The sequence below is a fragment of the Plectropomus leopardus genome, chromosome 6, assembly GCF_008729295.1.
Source record: "Plectropomus leopardus isolate mb chromosome 6, YSFRI_Pleo_2.0, whole genome shotgun sequence".
NCBI classification, from domain to species: Eukaryota; Metazoa; Chordata; class Actinopteri; order Perciformes; family Serranidae; genus Plectropomus; species Plectropomus leopardus.
In genome coordinates, this window is record NC_056468.1 from 33,550,883 (window position 1) to 33,563,331 (window position 12,449).

General features: G+C 38.7%; 1 protein-coding gene across 1 annotated transcript in view; it reads right to left on the minus strand.

The window, feature by feature from the left end:
- Positions 1-12,449, minus strand: part of LOC121944715 (protein unc-13 homolog B-like) — a 190,629-nt gene that overhangs the window by 129,230 nt on the left and 48,950 nt on the right. The window contains 4 exon segments of the mRNA XM_042488604.1: positions 75-132; positions 962-1,035; positions 7,242-7,365; positions 9,824-9,941. Of these exon segments, the coding sequence (XP_042344538.1) occupies positions 75-132; positions 962-1,035; positions 7,242-7,365; positions 9,824-9,941 (374 nt within the window).

A 12,449-nucleotide genomic window follows, 5' to 3' on the forward strand; every position in this document is an offset into this window, starting at 1 on the left:
GCAGTGAAACAAAACACAGACACAAAGAAACACACGTGAAAGTGCGATGGCATGATTTTTACTTTTATACTCACAGCACTGAGAGGGCACAGATGCCATTCCTCTTCTCTGGACTTCTTCCTGCAGTGGATACTGCCACGAGAGAAACACGGAAACAATAAAGTAAAAAAGAAAAAGAAATGTGAAGGGGTCAGAGGGGGTCAGGACAGTCAGGTCAGTGTTTATACATCGTCTGTGATGTAATAACGATCATTTTCCATAAGATGGCAGCAGAGAGCCAACACAACATGCACCATCACTCAGAGGAGTGCACACTGTGACATAATATTTGGTAAAAGGCAATAACTAACAAGAATGCTCTCAAAGAATACAGCTCAGCAATCTCATAAACAACACAACTGTACCAGAAAAATACTTTCACATGCAGAAAACTAAGCATTTCTTGCTCCCATGAACCCTGCAAAAATTTCCTGTTGTAATCAGTTTTATAGAAGATTAATTTTCAAACTGCTCGCAGAACTTTTTCTGTGCCTCAGCTCCATAAAGGGGAACAAATTTGAAATATTTCAGTATTTTTTTACCAGGAGTTGCAGCGAGGGATGTGTTACAGTAACTTGTCAGAGCAAATTAACTTTGCTGTCACGTGGCTTTCTGCAGAATGGATGGATGCAAAATACAGTAAGGAAATCTGCCTTTTAAATGTTTATATGATTCATTCTGTTTTTACACGCAAAACCAGAATGCCACTGACATATACTTTTTATAAAAGATAGTGTAAAGTAACACCAAGGGTTAACATTACAATTCTTCTTCCACAACTACAGTCTTTAAGGGTGAAGAAAAGGACGTCTGTCATAGTTGGGATTCCCCAGTTTCCCCAGCATTAGATCTCCTTTTAGACCTCTGAATGAGCTGCAATTCATAACTTATTAACAGGAAATAGACTTTTTAGCAAACTTACCTCGTCATGTATCCGCATGGTGTTAATGCGCTCCAGTTTACTGGTCCAGTACTGAGCTTCGTCCTCTGGAATATCTGGACAGATCGATCAAAAGATAGAAAAATTAAAAGAGTGACAAGAAAATTAGTGGTGGAGCGTACAAGACAGAGAAAGTGGAGGAAATATAAATGCATAGGAGTGAGGAAAAGGGATGAATGTTAGGATCAAGAATGGGGTGAGGAAGAAAGAAAGTAAATAATGGAGGAAGAAAGGGAGTGCAAAACCCATAACCAGAGGCAAAGTGCAAAAAGAAATGAAGGACCACAGGCACTGTAGCTCCACCCTTCCCTCAGTCAACTCTCCTCCATGCTCCCTGTCCCACCCTGTCTTATCCCATCCATGCTGTGATGTGCTCCCATCTTATATTCATGTGTGTTTAATAGCTCATGAGGAGGTTTCCTTTTGGGGGGCCCGAAATAGAAAGAACAACTGCCTCAGGGGGCTAAGAGGTCATCCCCGAAGTAAGAGGGAAGAAAAAAAAGTTGGGGCAGAAGAAGAGAAAAAAGACAAGAAAAGGGAAAACGTAAAAGCCTGGCTACGGTCTCTGCCACGTTCAAAAATTAGTCAGTCAGTCATGAATATGTTGGAAACACATGAGAACGTGTCTAAGTGTGGTCACAGGTGCCTGTGTAGATTACAGGCAACATTAGGCAGCTGCAAAAGAAACATTTGGCATGTATAATTATTTTTTTTTATTTTGAATATGTCACTGGTTAAATACTAATAAACTTATTATTGAAAAGCCATATACAAAACACCCTTTTAATGCATAAAATACACTATAAGTAGTGTGCTTTTTTACCCCAAAATGCATTAATAATGCACTATATAATGTAGTACTATTACACATTTAATGCACACATTGGTCTCTCATCTGTTATGTAACCTTTTTTTCCTATAAATCACTGTGTTTACAATCACGTCAGCCTATTTCCTCCTCATCAACCTCACTGTTTTAAGGAAAACTTTGCACCAACTGAGAGTTTTTAAAATATCTGTTTTATTTTACAGCAGTTTTGGCTCTAAAATGTATGATGATGTGATCTTATGTAATTTTACTTTTAAAAAAAAAATCTCTTATGATTAAAAAAAATGCTCTAAAATATTTCAGCTTGCATCCCATCGTTTTAGAAAAGCTGCTGTGAAATCAGGTATTTCAGGCTACAACAATCACAAAAACAGCCTGTGGGGTCCTGGAGGGACTGTATATTCAAGCATAGTAGAGCTTGTAAAACACAACAAAAATAAGTAGATTTAAAATGGTTTTTTTTTAAGTATGACAGCTGGTGTAAAATACAAGGCGTGATGAAGAAAGTAGAAGAAATGTGATGAGTAAGTACATCAGGGAGTCTAAAATGTTGACAATAATTCTTAAAAATGTAACTTAAATCCTGATGCAAACCCAGAAACTGCCAGAAACCACTGATGCATTCATCTCAGACTTTTAAATAAATTAAGCTAAAGACTGTGTATTTTGGACAGCTGTCTGACTCCTTTGTACATGACAGAATAGTATGTGGCATAACTAACAACCAATCGAGACTGTTGAGAGAAGCAGATCTGACATCTGAAAAAGCGATCGATATCTGCCGTCCACATGAGATTACAGGCAGCCAGGTCAAAACGCCGACAGAAGAAGTGGAAGTGAACAGAATCAGAGCCGCGAAGCCAAAAGACAACAAAGTTAAAGCAAACCAGGTGAAACCTGAAAAGAAAGAGACGAGCTGCAGCAGATATGGCTTCAGACATGGACTATAACTTGTCCTGCAGTTGGCCTGACTTGAACATGAATCGAAATCACTCTGCAAAGATGTGTATATATCACACGGTCGACGTCGGTTTGGAAAGAAAGTGCATGCAATTGAGCGGAGAGAGGGAGTAAAAAAAGGGCATGTTGGTCTGTACTGTAAATACAGAGCATGAAAAATGCATCAGGGTGAAGGAGTTTACAGAGACAGGAAAAAAGGCATGAGAATTTTATATAGAGAATTTAACTTTAGAATATAGAATTTTATACTAGACAGCTTTGCACTTTTGCCATTTGGGATTTTATCGGCAGCGGAGGCAGAAACTGCTGCAGTTCTTTGGGAATGATGATCTAGTATCTTGTGTTTGACCTTTTACTTTTGCTTTATGTTGTTCATTGTCTGTAAATATTCCCTTTTTTTGTCTGTCTGCAAAATTATGGACGTAGCCTCCATGATGTCACCCAGTGGTTTTTGGACTCACATTTTGAAGCCTTGGGTTCAGCATTTTGGCTGTCACTTTTTTATAAGCCAAAAGCGTCAACATTTGTTGTAGGGCTAAAGTTTTTAGCAACACGTCTCTGTGTGACCAGCCCTTTACATGGGGGTCTATGGGGACTGACTCTGTTTTGGAGGCGCCTCAAGTGCCCATTAGAGGAGCTGCGGTGTTTGGCACTTCTGTATTGGCTCCATCTTTCAGTCTCAGAGGTTTACTTGGTTCATACCAAACCAGCCAGACATCAGCGCCACATTCACACATTCAGCCAGGCGTGGAACTCGACAACACCTCAGCTGCCCATTTCAGGGGAAAAACTGCATTTGTTCAGGGAGAAAACCCTGAGATGCAGCTACCAACATGAAAAAACTGTAGTACCAAAGTAAATTCAGCCATGTTGGAGATTTAGGGATAAAAGCACCAACACATCTGGGTCGACGCTTAAAGCAGCACGGGGAATTTTTCTTTTTTGTGAAAAAAGAGCCGGAGTTATTCTTTAAACGCGTCTTCATGTAATGACCACAAAGTGGCTCAGTGTGCCATTTGTAACAAAAACTGCCATCCTCGAGAGGCGTTACTCTCACACCCAAAACCAGAACGGGAGAAAGTCAGCCCAGTGTGGACCACTTTTACAATTTCTGTCAGTTACCGGTCAACACCCATCGCAGTGACATTGTTGCAAGAAAACTGATCAAATAAAATTGATGTCATTGAGACGTGTGTGGCTGTGCATCTGTCCTCTGAGGTGTCCAACTGTCAGACGCAATATCAGCCACTACATTTTTTAAAAATTCCATTTTTGATTATTTTATGTACCAGTACTTGAACTACCTTTACTGATGTTGTGTCTCTGATTATTTTATTAATTTTTCTGTTATTTTCCATTTTTTATAATTCCAGCAGCCACTTGCTGCCCCTGAAAGACGTCTGTGGGATGTGGTTGGACAGAAAAAGGTTTATTTACTTATAAAAAATGGGAGCATGTTGTTTTGTATTTGCTCTGTGTACCACTGGTTTGTTTCAATTAAAAAAAAAAAAAAGAAATATAGAAAAGCAGAAGAAACAAAAACTCCACCACAAGTCAACTATCTGATCTGCAAGAAAATGGTGAGAAATCAGAGAAGAAAGAGACACGGAGACCAGCTGTGGTCCTGCACAAACATGAGCAGCCGTGATCTTTGGTGGTTCACACACCAGATGGGAGACAGCGCAGGAGAAACACAGAATATCTGCGGGAAACAGACAAGAAAACCTTCCCATCTGTAAATAAGCTGGACGCTGAAATGAAGACAAGACGGAAGACAGTGACGAAAGACTGAAACAAAAGTGACAACAAACACAATTCACCTCAACACACAGTTGTTACAAACCGAAGGGACACACTGGATGAAAATCTGAAACACACTCATCACTCTGGGTCTGTGTAACACTGAGCCTCAGTAAACAAAGAGGCAGCTGAGCTTCAGTAGGTGGGTTTCCATTAACCCTCAAATTATGCATGTTAAAATTAGAAAGCACATTAATTAAAAAAAAAACCTCCCAATTATTGCAGAACAGTTTTTTCGCTCACATTAGGTGGTATTACAGGCGATACGAAAACGCCATATTTGGTGAAAATGCAATGGAAACGCTTTTTTTGCTTTTATAGGTCACATGATGTCGTAACTGGCTCCCTCATGATGCAGCAGGAGCCACAAGAGTTTTATTGCATCACATAACTCTTCAAAAGTTGAGCCAATCTTCCAGAAGTTGTGAATCCAAAAATCTGTGAAATCTGGACTGGAAATAATGACGGCTAGTGCGGTGGCTGCAATAGAAATAAAGCTGCGGATGTTTTGAACATGCATCGCCATGGTTACTGGAGTGTTATCACCAGAGGAGAAGTTGCATAACATACGTCAATTTTGTCCTTTCATTAGTCTTTGTCCTCATTTTAGTTTAACTTTCGTTAATATGGACGTGCTACACACATGGTTAGCACATGTTAGTGTGACTTTCTTTGTCCTGTGATGTGTGTGTGTGTGTGTATTTTATAGATTTGTTCTTTTTTGTATTAATTCCTGTTTGAGTTGATAAAGGTGTGTATGGTGTATATGTAGTTGTTTATGTAGGTGTATATATGTGAATGTTTGGAGGTGTATGTATGTGTGTATGCATGCATGTGAGTATATTTATATGTCTATATGAATGTATGTGTTTGTATATGAGTATGGAGTAAGGATTTAAGTATTTACTTCCTCCTGATCGTTTTCAGACATGAAACAATTATATTTGTTTGCTGAATATGTATGGTGGGCATCTGATGGGGTTTTTTTGCAGATATTTTCATTTATTTTTATCTGTTGTCTGATTGTATTTGTCATGTTTGAAATAAAGATCTATTTATCTGATGCTAGAGATGGTGTAAGATCCTCAAAAATTAAATCATTCGGTTCATTTTGCCGAAACCATGAGCACCAAAGAAGACGGTGATATCAGCAGAGTAAACGACAGAGATGAAAAAAAGAGGTTTAAATAAACAATGACTGTATTTCCCATCTTTACTGCGCAACAGTTTTGTGTGAAAGTAAAATAAATAAATAAATGAACTTAATCGAAAACCCCTGGGTCACACCGTACACAGGTGATTGTGAATGTGTGTTTCGGTGTGACTCATTGCATCAAGTGTTGACCTAAAAGACGCCCCTCACTATTGATTAACACCTATGTTCTAAACTGAATTTCAATTACTTTTTTAAAAGGAATTGTCAAAGTTTGCTAAAACAGGCAAACTACTATCTTATCTCCATCTTCAGGCTACGGCTTTTGTGTCAAGACGAGCAGACGGCAGCATGAACCTGAGCCATCTCGACACCAGGTGAGTGTGAATAAACAGAGCTGCAGACAGAGCAGGAGGGGAAAGGCAGAGGCAGCTCGACAGCAGACAGCTCCTCCAGATTAAGAACTGCTGGGGAAACAAAACGGTCTCAAGAAGTGTTGCTAAATTTAGGCAGTTGCACTCGAGAAATAAAAAGAATAAGAAATAAAAATAGAGTGCTGAGGAAAATTCAAGGTTGTATTTGGGGCAACCAAAATGTTACCAAGAACATACTCGTAATAAAAAATGAATGAACCCGAGTGGAAACAGCCCGATCTAATGTTATGTAGGAGGGTTTCTACAACAAAGCTCATGGGGATAAATGATGGCAGCTAGGGCTGGGCGATATGGCTTTAGAATATTATGGGATGTTTAAGCAGCAAGCATCCACAAGACACAATAAGGAAACAATGCAAATATAGCAAAACGTCAAACAAAGTGAATCTGTGGCTGGCGTCACTTGTGAGCATGTTTTCAAACTGTATCCAACCATACTGCGTATATAATCAGCGACATCTTTTAAATCACTTCTTAAAACTCACTTTTACAGACTTTAAGCATTAAGTTTGTGGTACAAAGATCCTTATTCAAGAGAAAGGTGCAAAATTCGACACGTGTTGGTTGCACACATGTATCATGGATCACTGGATAAAAGGACAAGGAGCTATATTGCAGATTAGGGGTCAACAGATTATCGACGATGCGATTATCGGGGCCGATATTTGCATTTTGCCCATTGTCTGTATCAGTGTTTTATTTCAATAATTGCATTAATGGAAAAAGTGTGTGTTTTATTCTTAACCAACACCAGTGGAGACAGTCTGCAATACATGCAAAGAAAGTGAAAGCATGTGAGGAATTTTTACTATGTAAAACCTCTAAAGGCATTTATACAAACTTTTGTGTTGGAGTTTGTTTTATTCCAAATTCTAAATTTCAACAGAAATATCTTAATTTTTTTTTTGTAAATGCATATCGGTTGCAAATATCAATCATCGGTCTCATTAAGTACTAATAATCTGTACCCATATCAGCCCTGAAGACCAGTATCGGTTGACCCCGGCTGCAGATACAGTGCAAAGAAGAGTCCAGATGAAATGTGGTTTGCTTGGAGTAAAAGTGTGTTTGTGAGCATGTGCTTACCAAAGGGCAGCTCGAAGCGGGTGTCCAGCAGCACTTGGTGTGGAGTCGGGTTGGTGGTCCCACAGATCTCATCCTCCCTCATCAACACCTCGGAGTCAAGAGACGTCCACTGTCCTGGTCCCTCCTGAAAAAGAGAAACAGAGTGAAGAACAGAAAGCAAGAGAGAGAGAGAGGAAGAAAAACTTAAAGTTAGAAACAGAGATTAAGGATTAAAGCGTCAACATGGTAATTGAGGGCGCGGTCGGGCTCGGGGGGGAACGCTTTTCAATAAAACCTGAGCACAGATGAAAAGATGTAGAGGCGAGGAACAACAGTGGCAGAGCAGGGGTGAGGGTTTACTGTGCTTCAAACTGAGGGGAGAAGTCAAACATCAGCGGCTGCATTATTAACGACTGCACACGCTCGGCCGCTGCCTCACTCCAAAACTCTCCAGAAAAAGTAATGAGGTCTACGAGTGAGACGAGCCTGCTCGCCGTGCGCTGGAATGAGTTGGCAACCTGTGAGAGTGATTTCTGAGAGCTGGCTGACAGCTAAAGATGGTGCTTTCATGAGCACTGGTAGGCAGAACGTGAGCATTTGTGTTTATTTTGAGGAGGAGTTATGAGTTTGAGCAGCACCTGCTGTATATATATATACATATACATATACATATAAATATATATATATACAATGATTACTGTTAAAAACATGTCTTAGCAACAGGGAGCAGAGAGGCAGAGAAATTATTGCTCTTATTTTATGAGTACAAACAACAGCCTACAGCGAGGGATGGCAAGGTGGAAGACAAAGACATAATTTCTCTGCCTCTCTGCTTCCTGTTGCTAAGACATGTTTTTAACAGTAATCATTGTGAGGCAGGTTATGTCACATCATTTGAAAAAAGACAAGTGTCCGGAGCTTTAAGATGCATTTACAAGCAGCCGAATGAGAAAAAAACTCACATTAACCACAAGTAAGACACACGGAGAATAAAATTCAAGTTTTAAATCCCGTCTAAAAACGTATTTTTATAGAAAGGTTTTTCCTAATAGTTGATGGACTTTAATAATCTTACTGTTCTCTTTCATTTATTATTATTAATGTTTCCTCTTATTGAAGCCTGCATACATATGTATATGTCTTTGTGTGTATGTGAGTATGTTTACATGTTTGTTTCATAATCACTGTTTTTTGTTTCTCTCTTGGACAGCACTTTGTGCTTTTGCTTGAAAATTGCTCTACAAGTTTATTATTATTATCATTATTATTACTGACATGTACCGTCAGTATATACACTTTATAAATTATACCGGTATTATCGTGGACATATGATATGGCACACCCCTAATTTAAAGGATAATTTTCTGTAAAAATTTGAGAGGAAAACTTTTGCCTCCACAGAGAGCGAAAATTCTTCATGAATTTAAATGGTGAGTTAAACAAAAGCAAAATTACATTTAAACATCTGTTAACTAACTTACACAACTCGTGCAGTTTAATTCAAGCATCTATTTAACACAGTTTTGCTTTTGTTAAATGTGGTCCCCGTTTATTTTTATTCATGACGAATGTTTCTCCGTTCACTGCAGAGGGCTGCAGGAAAGCCAAAGTTTTTCTTGAGAATTAAAGGTGACATGGTGTTTTGATCATTATATCGACTCTGTACCACCTTTTACTACAGTTTCAATGTCTTTATCCGTCACAGAGATCAGAAAATACAAATATCTCTGTTTAAATCAAACTTTTCTGTTTGTTTCAAAATAAAAGCCCTCTGACAACGTTTCTGTTGACAGAATCCCATCAGTTATTGACACAAGTCATTTCATCGTGAAATATTTTTACCACCATTGACCTTGACAATGCAGGAGCTTGCACAGCCTCATAAATGAGCGCAACGTGTGTTTAAAATTCTGGAAATACAGTAGACTCAACAGCAAGCGCCCCTGCAGAAGCATCGCAACAACAACTTCAGTGTGAACGCTGCAAGCGTGCAAGACGCAGCAGTTCAGCGAGGTTGCCGTCACGCTCTGCTCACACATGCAATGTGCTCCAGGTTTGAATGTCGCGTACGGCTCCTTTAAGAGAGTCCTTTAAAACATATGCCAAAAGTCCACAGTCCTCGTTCTGTGGAAAAATATATTCCAAAGTTTGCCTGAAGCTTATATGAAGCTGAAGTTAATTAGATCAACTGTTTTCCAAAGTTACGTTGTTTTTTTGTACCAAATTCCCTCTTTACGCTACGATTCCTGCAGTTTAGCATGAATTACTGTCTGTAGAAACATTAAGGGGTAGTTTTGTTTTAGATAGAGAGCAAATTTGGAAGATGAACCACTTGATTTGATTGCCTCAAATTGACTGCTGAAGCCTCATCAGCTTCAAATAAACTGGAAATGCAGTCGGGGGGACGACTCAACAGCCAGCAAAACCTGCGTCTATGTTCATACTGTGAGTTTTGTTTAATGACACATTTGAAAAAAGCTAATCATTTGTGATGATTTGCTGATAAAGAATGTGGCTGAGGGCTCTGAATGAACTTCTGTACTCGTGTCATTAATTTTTAGCGGGTGAAATAACGAGGGCGTGTTATAGCTGGAGAGCGTTACCTCGTCAGACTGTCGGATGGTGTCCAGGGGAATCAGCGCCGTGCCGATCATTGTGTCCCAGATCAAACCTTTGTTCCACAGCTCCACCACCAGCCCTGACTCCAGATGATTGATCTCACTGTGCAAAAAGACAAACACACACTACATTACACACACAGTTCAAAGTGCAAACATGCCATCAAAACTCAGTGTATGAATGGGATGTACATATACACTTTAAAAACAATGAAAATGATATAAGGAGAGAGCGATCTGGCTGTAAAATAACATCACCGTACTTCAGGGCAGAAAAAAAATGTTGTAGATAATAAATAAAATTGAAATGTATTCACTTCATGATGAATTGCAACCAATGAGTGTGTCTTTTTATACTGAATGGAGGCCACTGAAGTGAGTGATAAATTGTTCAGTGATGTGTGAGAACAAATCTACAGATATAACTGTACGCTGTTTTGAGGGCTAGAATTTTGATAAACATCAATAACAGAATAAAAAAAGGTAATATAAGTTGTAAAGCAAGTTTCTTTCAGACACTGAGTGTAAAACAACTTTTAGATCACTATAATGCTTTTTTTCCTAATTAAAGTTAGCAGAGACTGTAATCAGTGTGAGGTGTGACGGAAAGTTCAGGGTCAGGGCATAAATAAAAGTACTGGATACTATAATGAGGACGGTAACAACCATTTTTGAATGGGTAATAATGACAATGAGCTTCTTTTGTGCGAGTTTGTGCTGTTGTACCAAACTGTAGTGATGACACAAGAATACTTTTAATGACTTCAGAGTAGAAACAGAGCAGAAAGCTGTCTGTCTCACTTTGAATTTCTGAAGCTGTCAAATAAATAAAAGAGTTTCAAAGGCTTTTTTATTTTTTATGATGTGGTCTTTTTTGATATTTCATTTCAGCGTAAATATGTGTTCCAAGACATTTGAAGGAAGTGGTAACTGGATTTTGTGTGTTGGGGCAAAGTTTGCATCTGAATTCGGTATTGATAAAGTTGACCCGACATCAAAATGTCATGAGATTAATCGCTGTGCGTATCGTGCATAATAACCTGCCTTACATTAGGAAATTTTGCATCCCATTACCTCATTTTTTTGTTTTGTGTTTATGTTTGCTCTGCTCTTTATCTGGTTTTGTTTTCCTGCTTATTGATCCTATAATGTAAAAAAGTAAAAAGTTAAAGTATACTTTTACATAAACCTACAGTTTCCCAAATTTAGAGGACATAAAATAACATGGGCTTGTCTCGATGGTAACCCCAGATTTGCAAAAACTCCATGAATTTCAGGTTCCTGGTTTCAAGTGAAATGCCAAAACGTCACCAGACCTTAAACACGATGTTGTCACACCATAAAACAGTGAGACGAATATATTTGAAGAAGCCTGGAAGAGTTTCACAAATCTAGTTTAACATCTAGCCATAACGAGACAGATGGCTAGATGTTAAACAGATATTTGTTTTTTATTTTACCTTTTTTTAAGATATAATGTTTGCATTAAAGTGGCTATAATTTGATTTTAAAGATTTGTGAATTTATTAACTTGTGTTTTTGCTTCATCCAAACATTTTATTTGCCAACTTGTCAATAAAAAAACACCACAAAAACATTTGTTTATTGTCACTCACTGCTTATAAATGCTATTATCAGTCAACTTATTATGCTGCAGCTGATGCTGACAGTACTCAACAACAAAAAAACTACATTTGGTCCATATTTTACTTGTGTTTTAATAAACGTACTGCAGCGTTTCACCCCGACATTGTACCTCTCTCTTCCATCGGGTCAATAAGTGGGCCGGTCTTATCCTAAAGTAGTGAGGGATGACAGCCGTCATTTTCTGACAGATCCGTCTTAAAGAGAAGACAGCAGCCAAACTGTGTCCCCTCCTCATATGCATATTTATATTCACGCTGCCATTCATATTCATAGTGCTTCAGTTTGGCTGTCAGTCATCTCTGATGACACTTCACAGCTGGGATGATGGAGAGAGGAGGGTGGGCGGGAGAATCTGGGTGCTAACTGTGTGTGTGTGTGTGTGTGTGTGTGCATGTGCGTGTGTGTGTTCATGTAGCTACATGTCACACACTGAGGAAGTGCACCAGCTGAGCGACGAGTCGAGTCAAAACGATGATGTTCCTACATGTTATCACCATTAACTTTGCTTGTTTACATGTTTGTGTGACCGTGGAGACTTTGAGAGGATTTGGTCACACTGATTAACCAAAGTGAAAGAGATCATATTGTGCCGGTAAAGATGCTTGCATTTAGAAAAGTGTAAAGACAGCAGAGGCCAGAGACCAGTCCAGGTAGCCGAAGCATTCTGGTTAATAACAGCGAACTGTAACCAGTGTTTCACCTGGTAACACAACATGTGCAGCCGCCTGCATCTAAAATTCACTGTAAAATTCACAAAATATGTCTTTTCTTTTTTCTTTTTTCTTTTTTTTTTTACATACAGTGTCAGATCAAGTCTGTCTAGTTGGTGATCAGAGGTCCGTAAAAGGTTCCTTTGTTTTCTGAAATAAATCCAACTTATTTTTTAGGATATAATTGTGCTGTTCAAGTAAAGTTTCACTCATGAGTTCCTGAAACAAAAATAAACTTTTTTTTTAAAAAACGA